The 26068-nt window shown below is 35.3% G+C and overlaps 2 protein-coding genes across 5 annotated transcripts in view; one reads left to right on the forward strand and one right to left on the reverse strand.

The window, feature by feature from the left end:
- LOC135835252 (dentin sialophosphoprotein-like) overlaps positions 1 to 26068 on the reverse strand; it is a 196633-nt gene that overhangs the window by 118017 nt on the left and 52548 nt on the right. The gene's annotated exons all lie outside the window — the stretch shown is intronic.
- HLH3B (Helix loop helix protein 3B) overlaps positions 475 to 26068 on the forward strand; it is a 28863-nt gene continuing 3269 nt past the window's right edge. Inside the window, exons 1-2 of one of the 2 annotated variants that reach the window (XM_065349426.1) lie at positions 475 to 782; positions 25017 to 25350. In XM_065349426.1, coding sequence (XP_065205498.1) covers positions 521 to 782; positions 25017 to 25350 — 596 coding nt within the window. In that variant the 5' untranslated portion in view covers positions 475 to 520. Of the gene's footprint in view, positions 783 to 23095; positions 24324 to 25016; positions 25351 to 26068 lie in introns of those variants that run through there. The other variant, XM_065349427.1, reaches the window with a different exon arrangement.

The raw sequence follows: 26068 nt of genomic DNA on the forward strand, positions 1-26068 counted from the left end.
GATGGGAGTAAAATCTTGTTGTCAAAACTGTCAAAAGAGAGGAACGATAAAACGTTCTTTTATTCGTCTCCTTGATGAGATTTTTTCAGAAAATATGGAGAACAACAGGATAGCGTGGCTCAAAATCGCGATAGACGACCTTCAATGTGTATCAGAAAAAAAATTCTTGGAATATTTAAAAATTTTGGCTGCTGTTGAAATTCAAAAGGTGGGTATTTCTGATAATTTTGAAATTTTTCTGTGATTTTGAACAAATGTTGTCAAGTAAGTATTTAGGACAATCCACTCCGGTATACTTGTTCGATTTTCATTGGTAATCGGAAGTTGCTTTTAGTTGTGGTCTAATGAAAACGAGAAATTCATTTCGACTTCAACGAGGCACCGATTTTATTTTGAATGCAATTCATGAAGTTACTTATTAATTTTTGTAATCAGAATAGCCAATTCGAACTCATCTAAAAATGAACACTTTTTTCAGCAATTATTCAATCTGAAATTCCGGATCCTCTGCAAAATCTCAATGCCAATTCCATCTTCACGACTGATTCTTTCAATCATTCTTCCACTTCCTGGGCGAGCCATACCAAATAACATGCCCAGACCCGAACTAATACCAGAGTCAAAAATCAAGGACCTCAACCTGCGGCTAGTTTTCCAGATCACCTTTTCGTTCTGCGTGCAGCTCTACATGTCCATCTCGGCCTTCACCTTTTGTATTGCCCGTAAGGAGATCACGCGAGCGAAGAAGTGCCAAAGCTCATCACACACATTAAAAGATGAAGGTACGTACACTATATATATATCTACGTATGTACATCGGTAATATATGTCCATATCATACCCCCATATATCCTAATCGATCACACACTACACCGCTTTGAAAATAAAAAATACGACGTACGAGTATAGGCATAGAGGTAGAGAGGTACGCGTATATTACAACTTCATAAAGTGCCTTAATGGGCCCGTTCATTGTGTTACACATCGATTGCTCTTAACTCGTTTCATTGTCGAATTATCGTACCCGTTAATTCTCACGGTTAAGAAGGCACGGTCAGCGTCGCCGCCGAAGCAATATACTGTATCTAGCCGTACTTTTACATTCAACACGACCAATCAGCTCTTCGAAAACACTTTTCCGTGCCAATAAGGAAGATGTTTTTATTTTTTTGGCCTTGCTCTCGAGCATCATTTCATTGAAAAATGTTGGTATTTTGTCGAAATCGTGCACTTGAGAGATGGTGCAGAGGAACAGGCACCTGTAGGCTTAGAACTTGTAATCGTCTCTTTTTCAACACGTGTTTGTCTGTATTGATCACTTTTTGTTGAAGATGAGTATCTTGTAAATGATTTTTGGTCTAATGAACGTTTTCGAGTGCCAGATCCTCTGTATATTGGAATACCTTGAAATTAATACCCATTAATTCATTGGTTTTCAAAACGAATTTCATCGCATATTTTGAGACACGATGAAATAGGTTTTTGCTGGCGTTAGAATAGAAAATTTGTAATGAATGTTGGGTCTTATACCCATAAGTATTTATCACAATCCACTCCGATGCAAAACTCTTTCATTTGGTCTTTGCGTCTGAATAATTATACGTAATTTATTCTCAAGCGTTTTTCTTTTCAATTAAGGGAAATGCAACATTGAACCTCAACGATTCCTGTCGAACGTTTGGCAAAAAGCGACCTACCTATTCAGGTCCAGTAATTAAATCTCCGTAAATTTTTAAATCGGTTCTTCCACATCGATCATTTCTAGAACTTATGTTATAGATTTTACTCATTTTTCTAAATTTTGCTCTAAAATCACTGAAGAAGAGAGAAGATTCACTGGAAATCGCCTGAAGAAGTTGGAATGGACATGTGAATTGTGAATGTGAAACGCACTACAATGCTGTATGGCGTATGGGTTATTTTTAACATGACGTCATCTTGTACAACATGACGTATAAAATCTCTTCCCCATGATGATAGCAAAAAAAATTCGCGCTCAGGAGAAAATAACATCTAAACTCATTCGTGGATTTGTGTTGATAGGTGGAGAGTTCTTCGATCTGATCCATGATATTGTTATAATTTCACAGGACAAAAAAAAAGTCGTCGACTAACGGAAACCTCATGATACATGGTCCCCTGAGGATTTGGATGAAAAGTGGTCTAAGTGGTAATCCTTGCTCAATTACCACACCACACCATCACAATTTTAGCTTCCAGTTTTAAATTTAGCTGCCACAGTAAAATTTTGAATTTTCAAATTTTCAAAAATCGCCACTCCGACGTTCAGGTTTTTTTCCCACGGTGTTGTCGTGGGAAAATTCTGACCCACGCGCTTGCACAAGGGACTTCTTTCATTTTCTCATTCAATTGATTTTTCATATTACAACTTTCCAGGACTATTCAAATTTCCATCAAAAATAAAGAATTTGAATAATTTTTGAAAAATATAATAAATGAAAAACTTGATTGAAAGGGAAAATAAATAATGCTCCTTGGCCAAGCGCGTGGATCAAAATTTTTCCCACGACAACTCCGTGGGAAAAACTTGAGCAAGCTGTTATCGGTTTTTGAAATTTTGAAATTTGAAAATTTTACTGTGGGAGCTCAACTCAAAACTGGCAGCTAAAATTTTAATGGCGAGGTAGGTACTTGGGCTAAAGGACTACCAATTATACTACTTTCCATCCAAATCCTTGGGGGGGGGGGGGTCACTTCATCGGGAGGTTTCCTAGTTAAATACCAATCTTACTCAGAAATCAGAGTTTACCAACCTTACTCGCGTTCGAAGACCTCTGTGATCTATTTTGGCGCCAAAAACCATCCCATCATGTTAAATTTAGAGCTTATCAAACAAAAACCACAACCTCTGCCCGGACGTGGTTAATTAATAGGGCAATTATAAAGATATCCACGTATCAAATGTATAGGCATAGGATTTTGTATCGGTGCCAAGACGTGTCCACTGTACAGGCGGTTTCGATCACATACTCGTATATGCGGTAATTTTTGTTATGCAAGTTGACCAATGAGCACGTGGTCTGATTTGCTTTTCACACTTCGCTCATCTGAAAGTATAAATTCAATTCTGAGAGCGCCAAAGCTTTGTTTGGATGGCTGTAGAAACGGAAGGAAATACGTGCTCGCGGAACTGGGACCATTCCACCACATACTACGTCTGTTCAGCGAGTACCCAATGGTTCTGCAGATATAAAATAATATGAAAATGACAGACGTCGGCGATAATATTAGTATGATGACAAACGACGTGCGCTTATTATTACAACTTGGTTGACTCTACGTATGTACGAGTTGTATTCGAGTGATTGGAAATCCAACACTACTTTCCACGCAAAAGCGAAGCAATGCACACAGTTGCGGCCTAGAAGTCGAGTCTTCTTTGACGGTCAAGTTCAGATTAAATTACACTATGTTCAGCGACGCGGTGAAAATACGAGTAGTTTCTATTCGCTGGTATAGTTACTCGACAGTTCTACAGTACACACTGGTGTAATGTTACTTTTTTTTTCATTTGTTTTTGCTGAGATTTTATTGCACCCTCCAATGAACATATTGTATTCGCGATCGAGCTTCTTATTTTCATATGTGTATTTAACGTTGCGGTTTCTCGTGTTCTTCATCGTCAAGTACAAAAGTACTTGTTGAATATGAGAGAATCGTAGGTACCTGAGATGGTTGGTGGCAGATTGATTGATCTGGGCTGAGAACGAGGATGCTTTTTTATTTAGCAGGGTGAGAAACTAATTGGAATGAAGCAAAGAATAGTGTACAGAAGTTGATTGGTATTGGAAATTTTGGAAAGCTGGGGTCGGTTTTCAATTTTTCTCAAATCTTTGATACTAATGTCAAAAACCACGCATACTTCCCTCCTAGATGAAAAAAAACCACTTACTTCATGCGTATGCCAGCGAGAGTACCTGTACTTGATCATCCACTTCTACTGTTTCATTCTGGATCCACTGCAGCGTTACAAGAGGTATAAATTAAGGGTTTTTAAAAAAATTACCTCCACTATACAAGTGTGTACATAAGTATGTTTTATATGCAGCGTGATATGTTGCAAACGCGCGTCGCGTCGCCGCCGCCGCCGCTGCGCCGCGCTGCCCAACCCAGCACAAGCTGAAGATTAATGATCCCAAAGTGAAATTCTTTCACCGCGATATGGACGAATTTTAATTCCATCTCGTCTACGCCGCGCTGCGCACCGCACTTTGCCCCTCTCGCATTCGGACACAGGTTGGGCAGGCGCCCGCGTTCCATTCTTCGATTATTTATGGTTTCGATATCCATACCACAACATAAATGCATTTATGTATGCGTATGTTCGTATAGGCGTACTTATTGCCTGTATGTTGAGAGAACTGACTGGAAATGCTATATGGTGGAAAAGGTATGGTATACTTACAAATACACATTATAGACTGTGCATGTATAAAGGGTTGCTATGCACGGCATTGGACAGTCTATATAGTACGTGGGCCCTTGGGACCTCACATCCTCAGCTTTATAGACCGTTACAAAGGTGCAATAGGGCTGAGACAATGGTAGAGGGCACTCAAAACTTGATTTTTAGGGCGAAGAAATCTGCAGTCTTCATTTGAGAGCTCTTTTTAAAAAATGAGATGATTTAAGAGTGCATTGATTTAAAATTGGGGGGGCACGCTGGGGAGCAAAATGAATTATGAATATTTGATTCAGATTTCATGTAGGTATGAGATGGTTTCTATTTGCCTTCATTCATGGAATAAGTTCTCTGTTGAATATGTCTGATGAGAAATTTGAGACACCCATCTCAAAATGTGGAATAGTTGCGAATCCCTTCCTGAAGGCTGAAGCAAAGCTATATTTTCTGAACAAGAAAATAATACAGTTTTTTGGGACCTTATCCGGCATAACTTTGAGCGAAGAGGCGAATTTAGTTTCCACGTTGCTCTGAAGTATTGAGCATCCAATCTAGCATTTGCTTTTAGATTGGCCACCCTCATTGAAAAATATTGAACCTCAGAAATTTTTATAGTGATTGCCTGCTTTTACAAAATGCAACTGAGCAGTATTTATTACTCTTGAATTTTTTTTTTCTCAAGTTCAGGATCAAGACAAAGCGTTCTCTTCTTGCGTCCAGCACAAGGAAAATAAATTCAACAACATAAGTAAAAAACATTTGTTTGTTGAAAGCACTTTTTGAAAACATTTATAAAAAAAATTTCATTCAGTGTTTATAGTTATGACTCATCTCTACATTACACTACGAACGTTTTCACCACAGCATTAGTTTTTCTATCAATTAGGTGCTTCTAGAATCATACGCATTTCTTGGTTCGAGTCTTTATTAACGGATATTCCAAACCGAACCGAATAATAAATCACGTCTTCCTCCGTGTTCAGAATTTTTTCATTTTTTACAATGTCTAAAATATTTAAGATTCGTTGAATTAAATTCAATTACAAATTGTGTTACGTAGATACCCTAATTCGAACTTCCAGTTGCAGCAAAGAAACACGAGACCGAAAAATTAAGACACTACTTTTGGCAGCTGAAAATTAAATTACGAAATTTGTGGCTGCAAACTTCGGCTACGTTAGTGACGTTCTTTTAATGCTTATTTAATTTTCAATTGGGTTTTGAATATTGAAAAAACTGCAATTTTGAGTGAACTTGAGAGTTCAAAAGGAAAGTAAGAATGTTGAAAATTTGTTAAAATTTCATTTCGGAGTTTAATGAGGAGTACGAGATGTTGTTGCTTCTCATTTCAATGAAAGAATTGAAGAATTACTTACTAAACTTTCATAAATGGATAAAGGCAATGAATTGCACGACTACGCTTTTCCTATGCGAGTCTAGTACATAATCATCCAAAATGAGGAATTTTTTTAATCGTCTACTAAATTTCCAAAGTGAGATACTTACATGGGTGCATTTACAGGGTGTTCCGAAATTATCTACCAAAATCTAACTGTAGATACATAGTACTCGAGGAGACGAATAAAAAAATTAGTTATAATAACATGGCAGCCCATCTTGTTAATTGAAAGAGCCACGTGCTTCGCAAGACTCGTATTTTACCAATTTCATCAAAAAAGTAAGAAAATGTTTGAATCATTCAAATGATGCCCACAATAGTACCTGCCTACTGGAGTGAACAAACAGAAAATGTTATTAGGTACAAATTGCCCATCTTCAAACTTAAAGGAGCTATGTTGATTCAAAATTTCCTTTGGGATGCTTCAAATTTTGTCAATTTCAAATTTTCAAACTGTGCTTGCGTCTTCAATTTTGAAGACAGGAAATTGGTCATAAGAACATGTTTTGCTCGTGCACTTGAGTAGAATGGTTTATGGGCTTTATTTGAATGATTCTAACATTTTCTCATTTTTTCCAAAATTTACCTTTGTGAAGCACGTGACTTGTTAGGCAACCAGTCATAATGACGTTTTTTGTTCGTCTCATCAAGTACTATCAACAGTTGAATTTTGACGAGGTATTTTCGGAACACCCTGTATACTATATTTTCATGATTTTTACGTTAGATCTCCAAAAACATTTGACCCGGTTTTATTCCTATTTTGTTGCAATGTTAAAATTTTTGATGAAATTTCAAAGCAAATTTCCAGCAGCTAGACTTTTTTATGCCTTATCTACATTTTTAAAGGCTTTGAGAATTCTCACTGTCAATCATTTTGAGAAAATGGTTTATTTCCAAGAAGAAAGTTACAATCACTCGAATAATTTTCTCTTCAAATGTCAACGTTGTTCTCGTTCTCGAGGACAACGCTGACTATTTCGATGTTTGCAATATCAAAAGACATTATTTAGAAGAATATTGTAAAGTGACATAAAATAACTTCGTAAAGAACATTTATTTCAAATGGTGGGAGTTTTGTTATCACAATACAAAACTACTGATTGCAAAATGTGGCGGTTGAACTTCTTCTGGACTTCGAAGGGTCAAATAGTTTTTGGTTTCCGTATTTTTCTTCATAAAATGTACAGGAATTTTGAAAACTACGTAGCGATAATGTTAGCGTCAATATTTGACCAAAAAAGGAATCAATAAGTAGGTACTTATGTTTTTTTTTTACACGGATTCTCAAAAATCTGGTTTTTGAACGTTTTTTGAATCTCTTTTTTGAACGCTTTTTAGATCCCCACCACAAACTTTCAAAACACTAGAAGTCTTCTCTCTTCAAGTAAAATAGATTTTCGAGAATCTGGATCTTGGTAGATTTAGAATTCACAAGAATCTGCTCGGGTGGTAGCAGCTTTTGAAAATTGATTTTGGATTTTACTTCGAAGAAGAAGGCTCGAGGTTTTGAAAAATTGGTGAATGTAATCTCAAAAGTGTTGATAAAAAGAGATTTTTAAAAAACGTCCAAATCCAGATTTTCGATAATCTGCCAAAATCCGAGCAAAACGAACACATCTATTGTTTGGTATACAAATTTTTATACACTATACACATACAGTACCTACGAGTTATACGAGTTATCTTGAGTTGCGCGCGCATTTGTACCTATTCAATGCAAATGCTTGGTACATGACGAAATGATTTAGATATGAGATAAGGCTATCGAAATTGAATGGTGAGATGTGACAGGGTGGCAAATTTTGTTAGTCATTTTTTCACACTTTAACTTGAAAGATATTTCGGTATGGTAGTACGTTGTGTTTATGTATCCAGGTTCGCTTTTGAATTTGTGCATCTCTGTGTATTTACTTATTTGTTGTAATTTCGAGTTAGCGAAATGTTTGCGTTTTTTTGTGTCGGTAAAAATTAACTTGCTTACTGTTGGTTTGCTAGAATGAATCTAAAAATGCCTAAGAGTATCACATATTTCACGTTTCTTCGACGCAGATTATACACACTTGCGTTTGTAAGTATAATTAAAATTGAATATTCTCGTAAGTAGACGGATAAATGGATAAGAATTCGAGTAGATGCATAGCCTATCTATAATTATCGTATTTCCATTTTCACATACAGGGTGCCCAAGAATAAGGGATATTGATGTTATCAAAAAGAAGGGAAAATTCTCTGCTTGAAAATTGGAAAATTGAATAATTGTCTGAAAAATGGGCGTTTGAGTTATGGTTTCAGTGAAACACGAGAGAATCTTTCATTTTGCGTTGAAACAATAAATCGTAAGACATTTTTTTTCGATTTTGAATTTGGAGCATTTTTTCCCACTTTGGCTTATCAAACCGCATATCAAACCCCCTTAGTCTTGTACACTCGCGGTATGCATATGAGAATGATAATGTACCTATCATTTGATACGTTGGTTCCAACTTCCAATAGACATCAAAAATTAGTGGTTATCAGTACAGAATGTTTGAATTTGGATATCCATTTGAAAAATAGATTCCTACTTACTCGTATTTTGAGTGTTTTATTGTGCCAATATGTTCTTATTGCACTTTTCGCGGTTTGGGTGTTATTAGACGAGTGCAAACTCAACGTGACTTTTCTTATAAAACACCCCCCTTTCCATCCCTTGCAATTGAATTGCCTGTATGTCATTTCTTTAGTTAGGCTTCTGGGTTCCTTTGCTGAATAGTTGCTCAATTTTTGTTTTGGGTTTCCTGCTTACAATTTTTTTTTCATTTCATCTTTTTTTCAACATTCACTTGTACGGTTTTATTTTCAATTCCTGTTGTGGAAGGGGGAAAATCTCATTAGTTCACCCCTGGAGATGGCTGTTAGATGTTTGACTCGCAAAATCATCACTTTATCAAACCCTTTTGGAAACCCATCGAACACCCGACGAATTTTTCCAATCCAATCTCTACAACTTGTCCAACCTGGCTTCTGCAAACTTGAGTCTGAAACTGGTATCACATACCACTTCATATACGAGTATACGTTTACGTACATACATACATGGCTAATCATCTCGTACACTTGTCTACCATTTGATCGATTTTATTGACTCGTTAACCGACCATCTTCTTCCAGCATCTATTGTATACGCTTATGTACATACTTGTGCTCAAAAGGTCGAAAAACTCATACTCGATGCATACTGCATAAATGCATAAGAGAAAGTGCATTCTTCTTGTGCTCGTTTTTATGATACGTACTGCAGCGAATTTTCTAATCTCTCGGTGGTCTCCACTTGTCCGAGCCATTTGTGTAATTGTATTCGCCGCAAACCGCACCTTATACACAGGTCGTATTTGTATTTGCGATTTTTTTTTTGCACACTGACGACATTTTTTCTCTCTCATACGTATGTTCTAATAATGGATTAATTGTACCTGTAGGTACTTGAAAAGTAGATGTGAATAGCCAAAAAAAATGTGTTTTTTTTTTCGAGTTTTCATGACTGCAATGTGTGTCAGAGTCCAACTAAACGTACAGCATGATCCAAAAATACAAGCTGGTGTACTTTTTTGAGCAATTACTTCAAGTTTCGATGCTGGGGTTGGTCATTTTCAAATTTTTTTTCGAATTTTGATGGAACCAAGCAAAAATTTGTGGCCAAATGACATTGATCTGAACGATAAATCGATCAAAATCGATAAATCTTACTCAAAGAATATTGACTTTTAATCAAACAATTCGACATACTAAAACATAACGACTCAAAATAAATAGAAATATTTATTTACTCGGTCAATGACCTAAGTCAATGAACCAAAACAAAAAACAAAATTGAGCAGAAGCTCGACAACTTTATAACTCGACGATTGAATCAATATTAACACGACGAACTTATATACATAACGAATACAACGAAAAATAAACGATAATTTAACAGCCAACAGTTTACGCGATTTTACGAAAAGAACAAAATTTCATTAAAAACATAACCAGCGATATTTAGAATTCGCGAAACGAATTTTTATTTTTTATTTAAAAATAAAAACTAAAATTACCGAGCATAAACGTTATGGTTACGGTATCAATTTTGCCAACATGATCAGACGCAGAAAAAATTTCAAATTTTTTGGTGAACGTTCGAACCATCCTCCTCTCGAGCTCAAAGTTTTGGAAATTGAAAATTTTCAGTATATGGTCGTAAGGTGAGGGGGGGGGGGGTAAACGTCCACGAAAAAAATTTAATTTTTTCAGTGTCTTATTGAGGATATTTGGTCAATGGCCATGGTACCTCTTACTATTACCAGCTACAATTTGGAACTATGTACCTACTACCTACATGCTACCTCATTGAAACTTTTGAGATATGTACGTATTATGATTTAAAATTAGAAAAATACGAATGTATTCCTAGCATGCTTTGTATGACAGAAGGTGTATGACCTGGACAGATAATTGTGGATAAATTTCTCGACCTTAGGTAGTCGTCTTACCAGTTGTTGAACGCGGACAATCGTTAATAATAGTAATTTGCGAAGGACGATGTAACCGATATATACGACGACGTTCGATAAAGATGCTATTGTATACGTAAAGGGAAACCGAGAGTATTTACTGATGGGTGTTGAGATGAGTATATGTACATATAAGATGGCATCTTATCCGCAAAAGGAGCGTATCTCTATCTCTCTCTAGTCTCTATACTGGTCAATTAATTAATAGGCGAATTTTCGGTCAATCTAAACATACCATACGTATTTGTTCTGGCGACATTGAAACTTCTCCCGCAGCTCTCACTATCCCATATTATCATCATCTAATTATACGTACATATACGATCAACTGCGCGGCGACAGCATCGAATTCGTGTATTGTTTATACGCCACCACGGTGAAAGATTAAAAACAATCGTCATCCTAGATAAGGTCTCGTATGAATATTTAAACACTCGGCATATATGTATATTGTATGTATGTAAATTACACCCGATCATTAATCGCTCGCTTCTTTCTGGCCTGCTGACCAGTTCCTCCTGCTCGTGTCCTTCCCAGCGTGTACTTTTTTGACGGTCATGGGCATTTCGCGGATGCACATTTCATACTTGTACGTACGTAGGACGTATAGGTAGATATAGGTAAAGGTATCTCGCATGTGTTTGAATACGTATGTGTTCGATCATCGAGTAAAATTGGCTGTGGCTGGGTAAATGGAGGCTGGAGAGATGTTGATTGTTTCCTCGCTGGAGTACTCATCTGCTTCGAGCCGGAACCGGTTGTCCGACCTGTATTTCGAATATTACGTAATTTTACGCGCATTCCAGCCAAGAATAGGTATGCTATTTTCATGATGGCGAGGCTGTGTCCAGTGGTTTCCTCAGATCTCGAATCGCACAGAATTTAATATCTTATGTAGTCAAGTTTTGATGAGGTGAAGGTTTTTGAATTCGCTCGAAAAATAAGTCGTTTATGTTTGTAATTATTATTCATTCTCATCACTGGTTGTATTCGTACTTAAAGTGTGGTGTAGATGTTTTTCGAAATTTGAGAAATACTAAGTGACCAGAAATGAATTTTCATCTTACCTTTTCATTTTCAGAAATACCAAAAAAAGTACGAGAATTCGGGGTCCTGGGTAATTGGTGATGTTACAATTTTCATGATTTTCAAAAAGTTGTATAAGGATTCTGACCAAATTCCGTGAAGGCCCTCATTTTTTCGAGTTGCAAGTAACTCAGAAAAAATGTCAGCTTCGGAGGTGTCCCTCAAGAGGCGATTTGAAAATACATATATTATAGTCGTGGCTTTTTCGCGTTAGCCTCTACCCAACCTGTGTTGCGAAAAACCCAGTCTCAGAAGATAGTATTTGAGAGTCTGAGTCGATCTGGCCGATTGCCATCAGAATCCAACTCCACTTTTAGGATTTTACAGAGTGGCTGAAAATTGGTCAAATGTTTATTGTTGGGAAAATTCGTGTTTTGATAATATATTATTTTTTCTCAGAGAATATGATTTTTGAAAGCAGGGAACTATTTTGGAACACAGTGGTGCCTGTTTTTTAATCATTACTGCCAATCTCAAAAAAAATAGTCACATTTTTGGATATTTTTCTTCATTTTTGAAATTGGCAATACTGTCCAAAAAATTGGTACCTCTGTGCTCCAAAATATGTTTCCGGTTTCAGAAATGATATCGTTCGATGTTTTGGCATAATAATTATGAAAATATATTCTCAATATACGAGTACGTACAAATTTACTTTGAAAGTGGTCTTTAATTTCGATGATAATGGTCTCAGTCGAACACTATCTTTTGGAAGTGAGCTATTTTTCCAAGAGCAGGCTAATAGGAATTATGTGGTGCGAGAAAACCACGATTTTTTTCAAAAATATTCCTTTTATGAGGATCAATATGTTTCCTTCGGGGATACTTCACTTCAGGAGCTCACATTTTTTCTAGGTAACTCTAATCTTAAAATTAAGGTTGCCACTGAATTTGGTGAAAACCTGGGTTTTTAGGTGTAGGTATTCTTTAAAATTTGAATGTTGAAAAGTAACTATGAATAAAATATCATCTTGCCCATTTTGTCTAATCAAGCAGTTATCTAAATGAAGGCGTATACGGGTTCACGATATATCAGGCCATTTTTGAAAGTTTGATAGGTATAATTTTGTTAACCAATTAATCCCCCCCCCCCACTTCAAGTCTGATGTGTCAGAAACTCAGCATTTTTTTTCAAGTTTTCAAAAATCAATTTCACACCGATTGATCGGTTTTCTTTGAAGTTTTCGAAAGTCTGACACTCGTAATGTCAGAAAGTCAACACCATTTTCCCCCCAAGTTTTCAAAAGTCTACGTTTCTAAAAGTTGACCGATTTTCTTCCATTTTTTAAACGTCAGCAACGCCAAAATTTCAACAAGATTCCCGGCTCAAAAAACTTATCCATGTTGAAATGAATTTTAGAAGAATTGATTATTTTGAATTGAAAACCGTCAATGGGTTAATCTGTTTTGGGACAAACAGAGGGTCAAGTTTTGAAAATTAGTACCTACCTACTATTCTTGATGGATAAATAATATGATTTTACATGACCACACGCTATAATAGCAGAGTGTTTACTGGCAAGAAAATAGCAAGAAAGCAAGAAAAAGGCGAGAAATTGACGTAGGTGGCAAGAAAACAAGAATATAGTATAGAAATTTCTTCGGAGAGCAAGAAAATTTCCAAAAAAATTGACATGAAAAATCTCTAAAAAAATTGATGTTATCCCACCAATTTTGAAAAATGTGGAGATCAGAATAGATGAATCCTTTCATTAAAATTGATGTCATTATATGTACTTTTCGAATTACAAATTTTCCAAAGCTTTTGTCCTCGCTTCGCTCGGGCTATTTCAGATGCTTCTTCTACAACTTTTAAAAATTCAAAAATTATATAGAAAAATTCCATAAAATACTCGTAAATACCCAAACCACTGAAAAATACGAATTTTCAATTTTTTTCTGAACAAAACCACTAACTTTTTAAAAATTTTCGTGAAAATGTGAAATAAAACATATTTTGTACAAATAATGGTGGTCGTTTTTTTCGTTTTCTGAACCAATTTTTTTTCGAAAAATTTTCGCTCAAGCGGCATTTATTCAAAGGGTTTTGGAAAATTACGTAAAATGTCGATTTTTTATTTTCTTACTTCAACGAATAAATTTTGTAGAGAAACCTGAGGGGGGAAGGGTGGTAGCTACAATTATTTTTGCGTAAGTATGAGGGGAGGGGGTACAAAATTTCATGTTTGAAAGCAAGAAAACAGCACGAAGTAGGCAAGAAAAAGGGAAGAAAAAAGCAATAAATTTGCTTTTTTGGTTTCAGTAGACACTCTGTAATAGGTACATACCTGCAAACAATGAATACAGAAAGTTCTTAACATTTTACCTGAAAAAATGTGTAGGTAAGGGGGGGGGTGTCTGTTGAGATATAATCTCTTATTAGGTACTCCGAAGGTATACTGAAGTACGTAAATATGTCCCTATTGGAGGCACAGAAACATTGTTTTGATGATTTTTAATGAGTTTTTATCTGATTTGATGGGCGAGGGTTGCCTCAAATCAGATTTTCATCAGCAATTTAATAATTGGGCAAGAGGTGTTGAAGAACATGTTTTTTATTTTTAGAAAATTTTTCCATGTCATTCATGGAAAAAGAGATGCGCGTTTGTATTAGAGGATAGAGCATCAAAAATTTGGGTCTGAATAAAACTCGATTTTCTAGTGATTTTTTTTGCTATTTGAGGGGTGAAGATGCCCATATGAGACCTTCATCATACGAAATGGAATTATAGGGAAGGTTCTAAAGAACAACTTTTGTTTGGATTTTTTTTTTCGTGTGACCCATTAAGGAAGAGGTACGTGTGGCCTCTACATGGTTAGGATGGGAAAAACACGATTTTCGGGGTTTTTCAATGTATATTTTTCAAATTTGAGGAACAGAGGTTGCCTCAAATGTAATTTTCCAGGAAGGAAAACTGTCGAGGCGGTGTTGAGAAACAATTTTTGTGTGAAACATTCCTTAGTGCGGTCCATTGTGAAAGAAATACGATTTGCTTCTAGTTTTGAAAAATGGACTCCCGCAAAAGGAGCTGTGGAAAAATCGATATTGAGGTCGACTTCGCGTTTAGAGTAGAAATCAATATTATGGAATCGCTTTCATCAGTACAATTTTTAATACTCTTCGTACATTATCGCCAATCCCTTCGGATGAACCTCTAGTTCTGCGGTCATGTGTTAGAATTGACTGAAATTTCCATTTGAAAAAAGTTACTTCCTTATCATTTCAGTTTTGTTTGACAATTACTGGCTCTTGCTCAGAATTTATATGTATTGATCCATCTGTCATCAGTTCTCTGTACGTTAATTCATATCGAAAGCTAGAGTAAAAATTCAGGAACTCTCCGACACTATACTCTATACGTCTATGTAATGTACTTATTTTTGACCTACACTTGCGTATGTGCAATAGATTCTGCAGGGGCGGTGTACCTACTATAGAACAACAACTCATAGACAAGAATAAAATGGGAGGCTGCTGCCGTCTATACTATAGGTATACATACGTTCATAGTACAATAACAACTACAGCAACCCGACCAACGTGGTACATGTAACATCTCATTAAGAAGCGAAAAATAAGCCCCACAGAAAGGCAACATACCGCCTACAACATGTCACGAAATTCCAACTCCGGAAGGGTAATTTTTTTTTCTTTTCTTATATACGAGACTCTGGCGAAGTCGAGTTAACACGTTGTTGTCCAACTACCATAAGAGTTTGCAAACAGCACAGCCTCTCTGTATAGACTCGATCGCCATAATCATCTCTCAGGGGGAAAAACCACGCACGTTATGATATACCGGTAGATCGAGATCCAGCTTACCATGATCCAAATACGGTTTCTGTGTCTTTACAACTCCAAACGCCTCCTATGCTGATACACTGGTCAGTATACTCATAGTGATACGATTCACTTTCTACGCAGGGTTATACGAGTATGTAGTTGGTGATCAGAAGAGAGCGCGGAGTGGTGGTTTTTTTTTCAACACGAGACGAGACTAGAATGATTAAACGATGTCCATCCGTTAAAATGGAGCACTTTGTTGTACGTCAAGTTATAGAGCTGGACATGGACAGGGGCACTGGGTACTGGACAGTGGGCAGCAGAATCGCTCGTTTGCAATATGTATTCCTAATTAGTGTTACCGCTCCGGACTCCCGGACTATGGTGCGGTCCAGAGATGGCGGTATCTTTCTGTCTCGCTCTGTATCGTGCATATAGATGGATAGATTTACGATGTACATTGTACTTGTATGTACTCGTACTCGTACGTGTGTCTTGGTCTCTTCTTATAGTTCTGTTCTTGGTCTTCCCTTTTTTTTCCTTTTCTGCAGTGTAAGTGCTCCGGTGTAATGTACGAGTACCTACTACGTGTGCTATGTAAGTTTTGTAACGCGTTAATTGGATGCTAAGTTACGTAACTCTGTCGACTGTCGGCGACAACAACAACAACATCGACCACGACGCAATCGTCGTTCGTTGGTAATTTGTTCGTCGTCGTCGTTCTTGGTGGTTGATTTGTTGTTGATTTTTTTCTAATTATGGGAGAAGACGATGGCATGTGTGTAGTAAGTTATGCTGGGTGACGTGCGCGTGTTTCTCTTCAGCTGGATCATACCAAAGAATAAGGTATTACAAGTGGACCGGCCGGCGACCTGCACAGCTTGGTATTTGGATTACGTGAATTATGCGTAGAAAAAACATAAGTATGTAGGTACCGAAGTATAAATATGGTGGATTACGTGCAGTGGTGTATGACTCGCCGCTCGAGACTTGGCTAATCATCGTTAGCGTGTAAAAGTGACCGGTTCGAGGAGATCGACTGATCCGATGCGACGATGGTGGAAAAAAACAATCGGCATCAATGAACTGTGGCGATTTTAATAAGAATATGGGTTCGTTTACAACCGATTATCGGTCTGAGGTTCACCTTGAACGGTTCGTGTCATGTCGCGGTGGCGTATATTTTGAGTCATTAACCGCGTAGAATAATTATGGAGACAGGTCCATCGTGATGTGTTCGATTGACGAGAATGTACGAGTTGTTAACCCCTGGGATTAATCCCCAAATGAAGGGATTTTCAAAGATTTGAAAAGTAGGTTGAGATTTTTCAAGGATTTCATAATTTTCTGGAATTTTTCTTCATTTTTAGGGATAAAATTGAAATTTTTGCATTTTTTTTCGCTAATAACATGAAAATTTGAAAAAATAATCGTAAAATTGATAGTTATCAAATTCTCATCTATTTTATGGTTGCGCATTACTGTCCCTTACTAACTGTTACCGATAAAAGCATGAAATAAAACCGCGAAAAATTACATTTTATGATTTTTCATTTCAATTTTAATTAAGTTTTAGCAATTTGGCAGAAATTTGGATTTTTTCCAACATGTTTCAACATTTTTAATGGAGAAATTTGGGATAAGAACTAACAGATTTTTAAACTTAATGAATCTGAACGTAAACAGGAAGGAGGAAGGGAAACAAAAAATCAAAAAATGTGTTATATCGAATTTCTTATGCATTAATTTAATTTTGAAAATGAATTAAAAAACTTGAAAAAACGATTTTTTTCACGCACCAAACCATTCATAGAACTTTGAAACGTGAAAAAAATCTGGGATTTTTACTTAATTCTGCGATGTGTTTTTCTCCAAAATTTAAGAAAATGAGGGATTTTTGAAAATTTAAGTTAACAACACTGCTGTAAGGGCTGTAAGTGGTCAAGTGCCATTGGGGTTGAAGATTTTATAGGAGGATACTCCTTTGTCGTGTAATTCAGAACAAGATGAATAAGATATTTCCTTCCCAGGACGTATAAAATTTCATGATGTACTCGTACATTCAAATTATTCTCTTGATAGGATTCTGTTTGCGTTTGGGAAGTTTTCTTGTTTGAAATTTTTTCGAAATAGAGATTTTTCAGCTGCAATACTACATAGTGAAAAATCATTACTGACAGACTTACAGCCAGACGTCCAGTAAGGTTGGTTTGTCTACGACTTTTTTTTTTTTTTTTTTTTGAAAAGTTATTAGAAGGATGATCGAAGAAAATTGTGTGGATGGGGAAAAATTTTGAATTTCTCACAAGGTTTCGAAGTTTGACATTTATAATGAAAAATAGGCTATGAAGTTTTTCAGACGAAAAGTGAAAAAAATTGAAGCAAAAGCAATCTTTTTTACTTTTAAATGAATTTTTATTGATATGATCGTTTATCATCAAAAAGATGATTTTTTTTCGATTTTCATTGTAAATTTCAACATTTGAAACTCCGTGAAGTCGAGTTAGAGACTCAGAATCTTTTTAACAATGTCTTGGCATTTATTCTCAACTTTTCAAGAATGGTCAAATGCAACCTACAGTATACCTCTCTGTATTGCTACTGGAAAATCTACATACATCAAGATGAAGAATTCGGGAATTTTGCCCCTTTGATAAAATTAGGGAAATGTCGGAAATTTGTAACTTACTCCAAAATCAAGAAATATCAAATGAAATGTGCGAATTTCGAATTGATTTTCTCATGTCAAAAGTTGAGCGTTTTCGTCGTTGCTTTCACTTTCGATGTCTTTTTCATTCGTGAGAGCTCGTGTTTGTACAGGGCAAATAATTGTTTGCCCTTCTGATAGTGTCATTACGGGGGAAGCAAACGATTGAAAAAAAATGCATAGTTTGCGCTTTTTCCAAAAATTTCGTTGGTAAGTATATCAGTGCTTCTAGAAATAGCATTAAAATGACAAACACTATTGATCATTTTATTCATTATAAGTTCACTTTGACAGTGTAGGGTAATTAGTATTAGAAAAGTAACCAACCAATCTGTATGAAATTTTCAGGATAAGTTGTTATTTTGGAGTATTTTTTGTGCAACATATCAAAATGAGACTACTCTAAGTACAATTTTTCAAATTGGAATATAAATCGACTCAATTTTTCATTTTACATTTACCCTTATTATCTGAGGTAACTTCAAAATTTGAGGTCACTTTTTTTGGTAAATTGCTTTTATGTAAGTATTTTTTACACAATACTTCGTACTTCTCAGAGACTTGGAGCTTTAACAACTCGAGAAAATTGACAAAACACGAATCGAAATCAGATTAGAAACGAAAATGGGTTACAAGATTCAATTAATATTATAATAGTCCTATTGAGAAACCAACCCATTGTAAGAATTCGACACGAGACGAGAAATATGTACTAACAACTAACATGTCTTCTTCCATAATGTATTGAGAACGTATTCGAAATATTTTCAATCTTCTTCATATTTTTTGGTACCAGTTCTTCAATTTTCTTATAAAAAGAATCTTGTAATTTAATTTGAGTCTCAAAGAAACAGCAATAAAGGTCACGATGGATTGCCCCCCCCCCCCCAAAAAAAAAGTTGGCAAATTTTTACCAAATTTAGCAAAAATCTTCACTTAGAATGGAAACTCACTCAGAAAACATTTTAGTTCTGAAGGTGTCTTGGGGGGGGGGCGAATGGTGCTCTTGAAAAAATAGTATTTTCGAAAAATCGTGGTCTCAACGAAAAAGCAATGTAGGTTAGGGTGGATTGCCCCCAAAAAAGTCAGTAAATTTTGATCAAATTCAGCAAAAACCTTTGCTTAGAATAGAAAGTCACTCAGAAAACATTTTAGTTCGGGAGGTGCTCTGGGAAGGGAGGGATGTGCTCTCGATAAAAGTTTTCTCTCCTGTGCCAGTCAACCTGTTAATTCGTGTTTTGAAAATTTTTCTTCTAGAATATTTCGCATTAATTCAGACCAATAAAACATCGAAAAGGAAAACTTCTGGAATATTTTGGAACCGAGTGGTGCCAATTTTTGGATCACGAATGCCAATTTCAAAAATTCTACATTGAAAAATAGCAAAAAACTTATGAAATTTTCAATAATGACTAAAAAAATTGGCACCTTTGCATTCCAAAATATTTCCCCAGTTTCATGAATTGTACCTTTGTTTCGATGTTTTGGCTCGATCAATGCGAAATATTAGAGAAGAAAAAAATTTTCAAAACTTGAATTTATCCAAAAATGAACGATTGCAAATTTTCAACTGCTCAGTAGAACCTAAAAAATCATAAAACTGATTGGGTAGGGACAGGAGTGAAAAAACCACAATTTTTTCAAAAATACCTCCTCTTTGAAGGTCTATTTTCTCTTCTCCAGGGGCACGCTCCAGAGCTGAAATGTTTTCTGAGTTTTCAACTCAAAACGAAGGTCCGTGCTGATTTTGGACAAAATCTGTTGATTTTTTTTGGGCGAGATTTCCCATCGTGTAATAATTTAGAACAAGATGAATAAGATATTTCCTTCCCATATGGCGTTGAAAAAACAGAACTATTGATAATTGTGCAGAAATTTATGTTCGTTTAGAGATATTCAGACAAAAATTTTAAAATCCAATCTAAATTATTACTTATTAGAAATGAAGGATTTGAAATTATTTTATCCACATTTTCATCACTAAACTTTGTTTTTCTGCCAAAAGCAACGGTCCAGCGATAAAAATGAGGAGAATCAAAATTTTAATTTCTCTTCACCTATTTACTTATTTCGTAGGTTCCTAAATTTTCCCCCAAAGACGGAATTTTTTCAATGATAATTTATCGTGTAATATCCATTTTAGGAGTAAGTAAAGAAGTTTATTTCGCAGTTCGCAGTATTTTCATTTTTTTTTTTAATAGACCTTGCATGACTTACGAGTGCGTTCAAAGTAAAAATACATAAATCCCATTCAGAAAAACTGAAAGAATTGAAGGGAAAACAAATCTTCTTTACTTTTAAATAAATTTAATTACAATCATATGGGAGGAAAAATTCAGGAATTTTGCCCGTTTGAAAAAGCTAGGGAAATGTCGGAAATTTGTAACTTACTCCAAAATTAAGAAATTTCAAATGAAATTCGGTTCTGTATTCTTTTGTGGAAAGTTGGGCGTTTTCGTCGTTGCCTTCACTTTCGATGTCTTTTTCATTCGAGAGTTCGTGTTTGTACGATGCGAATAATCGTTTGCGCTTTTCCCCAAAGTTTCGTTAGTAGATATACGAGTAGGATGTGGTTTCAATTTTTCATATCACATTTACCCTTGCCTTGCCTGAGGTAATTTAAAAAATTGAAGGTTACTTTTTTTTGGAAAATTGCCTTATTGTATTTTTTTGCACAATACTTCGTATTTCTCAGAGCTTTAAAAATGCGAGAAAATTGAAAAAACAAGAATCGAAATTCGATTAGAAACACAGAGATGGGTTACAAAATTCAATTGATATTATACGTACCTATTGAAAGTATCTCGTAATTTAATTTGAGTCTCGAGGAAAAAGCAATGTAGTTTAGGATGGATTGCCCCCCAAAAAGTCAGTAAATTTTGACCAAATTCAGCAAAAACCTTTGCTTAGAATAGAAAGTCACTCAGTAAACATTTTAGTTCCGAAGGTGCACTGGGAATGGACAGATGTGCTCTCGATAAAAGTTTTCTATCCTGTTGCCACTCAACTTGATTATTCGTGTTTTGAAAATTTTTCTTCTAGAATATTTCGCAATAATCAAACCAAAACATGGAATAGGAAAAATTCTGAAACTGAAATATTTCAGAACGGAGTAGTGCCAATTTTTGGATCATTATTGCCAATTTCAAAAATTCAAGGAAAATAGCCAAAAACTTACGCTGACTAAAATATTGGTACATACCTTTGCGTTCCAAAATATTTCCCCAGTTTGAAGAATTGTATATTTCGACGTTTTGGCTTAATCAACGCAAAATATTGGAGAAGAAAAAAATGTCAAAACTTGAATTTATCCGAAAACGAACGATTTGCTATTTTCAACTGCTCAGTAAAACCCTGAAAGTTCCAAACCTGATTGGGTAGCGACCGGAGTAAAAAAACCCGTGATTTTTTCAAAAATGTCCCCTCTTTGAAGGTCTATTTTCTCTCCTCCAGGGGCACGCTCCGGAGCTAAAATTGTTTCCCGAGTTATTTTCAACTCGAAATAAAGGTCGGTGCTGATTTTGGACAAAATCTGTTGATTTTTTTTGGGCGAGATTTCCCATCGTGTAATTCAGAACAAGATGAATACGATATTTCCTTCCCAGGGCGTTAAAAAAACAATTTTATATCTTTCGTGTAAATTAAAAATTTTTTTCTCCATTTGAAAATCCAGTAGTAAAAAAGTTACGAGCAAAATAACACATTTTCAAAATTCCAGAAATTTTAATCTGTTTTACTTCTCCTATTGTCTCATTTCGTTTAACGATATGCAGCGCACGATCCCTTGAACAAATCAAATTACATATTCTCTTCATGGAATTCTGTTTGCGTTTGGGACTTGTTCAATTTTTTTTTCGAAATGGAGATTTTCAACCAGTAAAAAATCCCTACTGACAGAATTACAGCCGAGCGTTCAGTTAGGTTGGTCGCCTGCGACTTTTTTTTTTTGAGTAGTTGGAAAGAAGATGAAAAAAAATTGTTGGATGAGGAAAAATTATGAATATCTGACCTGAATCTTCAATGGTCTACCGAGGTTTCGATGTTTGACATTATAATGATGATAGACAATGAAGTTTATTTTCAGATGGAATTTTTTTATATGATATTTTATCGTGTAATATCCATTTTAGGAGTAAGTAAAGACGTTCATTTTGCAGTTCGCAGTATTTTCATTTTTTTTCAATAGGTTTTGCATGACTTATGAGTGCGTTCCAAGTCGTAATATACTGTACTTATCCTCTTCTGAAAAAGTGAAAAAATTGAAGCAAAAACAATCTTTTTTATTTTTACATAAATGAGTTTAATACGGTCATTTATCATCAAAACGATGTTTTTTTTCGGTTTTCATTGTAAATTTCAACATTTGAAACTCCATGAAGTTGAGTTAGAGACTCAGAATCTTGCCAACAATGTCTCGGCATCTATGTGTATTCTCAACTTTTCAAAAATAGTCGAATGCAACCTACAGTATACCTCTCTGTATTGCTACTGGAAAATCTACATTGCATCTAGAGAAAGTATTCGCCTTTGGGAATTTCGTCCGTTTGAAAAAGCTAGGGAAATGTTGGAAATTTGTAACTTACTTCAAAATCAAGAATTAATTCCAAATAATATTGGAACACAGACGGCTAATTTTTTTGTAAATACATAGTTGAATGTTTTCGTCGTTTTTTCACTTTCGATAACATTTTCATTCGGGTGTTGGCGTTTGTACGGAGTATTTGGGTCTTGAAAGGGACTAGTGATAGAAGTTGAATGTTTTAAAATTTTGAAAAATCAGTATTTTACTCCACTTGTAGACATTTTGTTACCGCATGAGCTTTTTTATTACTCTAAAGCAAGATGGTCGGTTGTGTTCCAAAATTTTTGAAAACACTGATCCAAAAATATTTGATTTATAAAGTTGAAATGAATACTTTTTACTGATTTGAAATACGAGAGACTTGAAATCGAGCCGATGAAAGGGTTTAAAATACTCGCAATTTTTTTTCAATATTTTTGAAGTGCTTCGCTATTCTTCTAGAGCTGAAAACGTTTAAATCGTAGCAAAATTTCGTATTTTAGGATTTTCAAACCCCCGCCGCATCCCTTCCATCTCATCGTGAGTCTCACATATTCCTCTTCTCTGTAGAATATTCATTTTAGTTTTGAAAAATATTACGAGTAGAGTCAGCAAATTGTCATTGTTTTCAGAAATTCTGTAATTTGTACTCTCGAATGAGCCTTGAAGATCACACTTTTGGCATCGTAGAGATTATTTAGTTTTCAAACGAATGCTGTATCTAAGTGAACATGCTGTGAAATACTGATTTTCAAAATTTTACGGGCCTCTTTCGTAATTTTTTATAAGATCTTTACCTCTCAATTTAGGGTTTTAGTTTTAATTTCTTAATCAGAAATTTTTTTCAAATTGCAGCGAAGCTGCTGATAGGTAAGGAGCCGAAAGTTAGCTTTATCAAAGTTTTTCTTTACATAAAAAATTCCATTGTTGATTGGAAAGCTCTTGCAAACATTTATCCAATGATGAGAAAATCAAAAAATCGAAAAAAATGGACTCCTACCTGTAAGACCAAGGATTTTTTCATTCTTGTGTAAATCTATTAGAAAAATTAGGCATGCGATATGAAATAGGAAGGAAAAGGCTAAACAGTAGATAATGTGAGTTCGGATTTAATAATTAAGATAGCTTTTCGTTATTTTAATCTACCTGGTACGATGAGAAAGAGCTAGAATAAGTAATTACGTTACACAAACCGCGAGACATTGACAAATAAGCGTACCTATAAAATCGCAAAAGTTGTCTTCATTCGGTCCAAAGTAAGAAAAGACTTCATTTGAAGTAGAATTTCACTCGTAAGTCCGAATAAATGTACAGATAAGTGCATAAAATACAATTATAAGAAAAGGATTTCAAGTGCACTTACTCTGGAATATTTTTACTTTCACTAAAAAAAAAAAAAAAAAAAAACAACAACAACTGACCATTATTGTTTTTATTGTTTTGTTCGACAGCACGAATAGTTTTTAACAACAACGTTCTCGCATTCGTATCTTTTGCGAAGGGAAATACCTAAACTATACATCCCTTTAGTCAGCTCAGTTCAATTTATATGAAGCTTTGCGCAGCAAAAAAAAAGTAGGCGTGGCAACTACCCCTTTAACGCGGACCAATAGGGTTTCGTATCGAAGTTTAATTCGATTAAGCTAACAACTAGGGGTATCAGATTACACGACGTTTTTTGAAATAATTTTGCGAGTGTTCATTTTTTTTTAAATTTCAACTGTGTCGTGGCTTTTCATTTTTCTAAATATTTGGCCTGTTCTTTAATTTTAATGTGCAAGTGTACTTAATTTATGCATACTTGTTTGCGATTGTTTAAAAATTGGTCCATGTAAGTATTGTAGAGAATAGTACTTTTGTAACGAGAGATTACACCTGAGGCTGTAATTTCAATTTATGTATCGATTACCTCTCTGAATGAATGCTTTAGTAGGTAGTATAATACATATTATTGATGCTTTAATACTTGATTCTTATGTACTCAAAACGTAAGGTTGGGAATTGGAGAGCATAATATACCTACCCATAAGTAGTATAGTTATAATTTTTCCCATCAGTTTTATTAAAAATAGGCTACATAATTTTGGCCAATCTTGAGCCCTTTTTTCGTAAGATTTATTTTTTTTTCTCTCATCAAATTCAGCAGTTATTTCGGAAAAAATCTTTTCCTAGCCGTTTATTTTCCGGGAGAAGTTTCAGGATTATTTTTCAGCTCTTTCTAGAGCAGCCAAAAATATAACATTATCTTACCATCTTTTCTTGGGCTTTTTCATATAGTACTGATGTGTTCTTCAAGAGTTTCTTCAAATTCCAAGATTAGACGCCTTGTTCAAGCAATTTTTTAAATTCTGGCTCAACATCTGAACATCTAGTTATCGAAACTGGTATCCTATTAAATTTTTTATATGAAACGTGCTTCATATGAGACACCTTGTATGATACTGGATGCTATAATATCTACGTATTGAAAAATTAGTAAAAATCTTCGCATCGAAATGAAACCCCTCCGATTGAAACTTTCCAGATGAAAAATTGACACATTTAATGGAATTGAACGGTTCAGCCGATGGCGAAGGTACAGACTACAGTACCACATCGTCTCCCGCTCGATTGAGAAAAACTGGTACCCAAGATTCTCAGTCAGAGGATGAATTTGTTTCTGAAGATTTATCCTCCGAAGACGATAACTACATTAGTCCGCAACCGAGAATTGTGGTCAGAAAGATGTTCACGAATAGTAGAGAAAGATGGCGACAGCAAAATGTGAGCGGAGCTTTTGCCGAATTGAGGAAATTGGTTCCTACTCATCCGCCGGATAAAAAGTTATCTAAAAATGAGATTCTACGGATGGCTATCAAGTAATTCGTTTTTATTTTTGTTTTCGCAATATTAGACCATGGTTCAAATTATAATGTTGAAATGTAAAAAAAAAGACGAAAAAATTGATGAGAAATGTCCTTTGAATGCGGAAGTGGAATCAAATGAAATTTTCAGCAGTGCTGGGAAATGTTTTCTATTGGACTATTCCACGTCAATTGGACCAAGAAGTGGTGGGGGTTCGGCGATTTTGTTGAAATTTTTCCTGTGGAAAGTCCTTCCGAAGGGATGACCAATGGCGCAAATCGCAGCCCTCTAGCTCATTTTTAAAGGCAGCCAGGGGGTGTCAAAGTTTTCAGTGAACCTAAAATATCATCCATTTCAGCAGTGGATTACTCGATAACCGAGATACCTATTACCTACCAAAATGGAACTTTGTCCCATAGTTAGGGGGTATTGAGAGGCTTTTTGGTGATATCATAAAAATCAGTGTCGCCACTTTTTTTCGGACAAAAAATTAACTCAAAAAGTTTCGAAACGTACTTTTCATATCGTTCCGACTCTCAAAAATTCTGAAAAAAATATATTATGGACAACTGTTCATGCTGAACAACCTATTAAAAAATTGAAATGGTGACATGTTGCAAAGTCAATTTTAAAAAATTGAAAGTTTGCGAAAAAATGTGATTTTTTGATATAAAACATGAAAAAAAGTTTTGATAGGTGAAGTTGGCCCATTTGACCCCTATTTGTACGTAA

Source organism: Planococcus citri, chromosome 2, assembly GCF_950023065.1.
Source record: "Planococcus citri chromosome 2, ihPlaCitr1.1, whole genome shotgun sequence".
Classification (NCBI taxonomy): Eukaryota; Metazoa; Arthropoda; class Insecta; order Hemiptera; family Pseudococcidae; genus Planococcus; species Planococcus citri.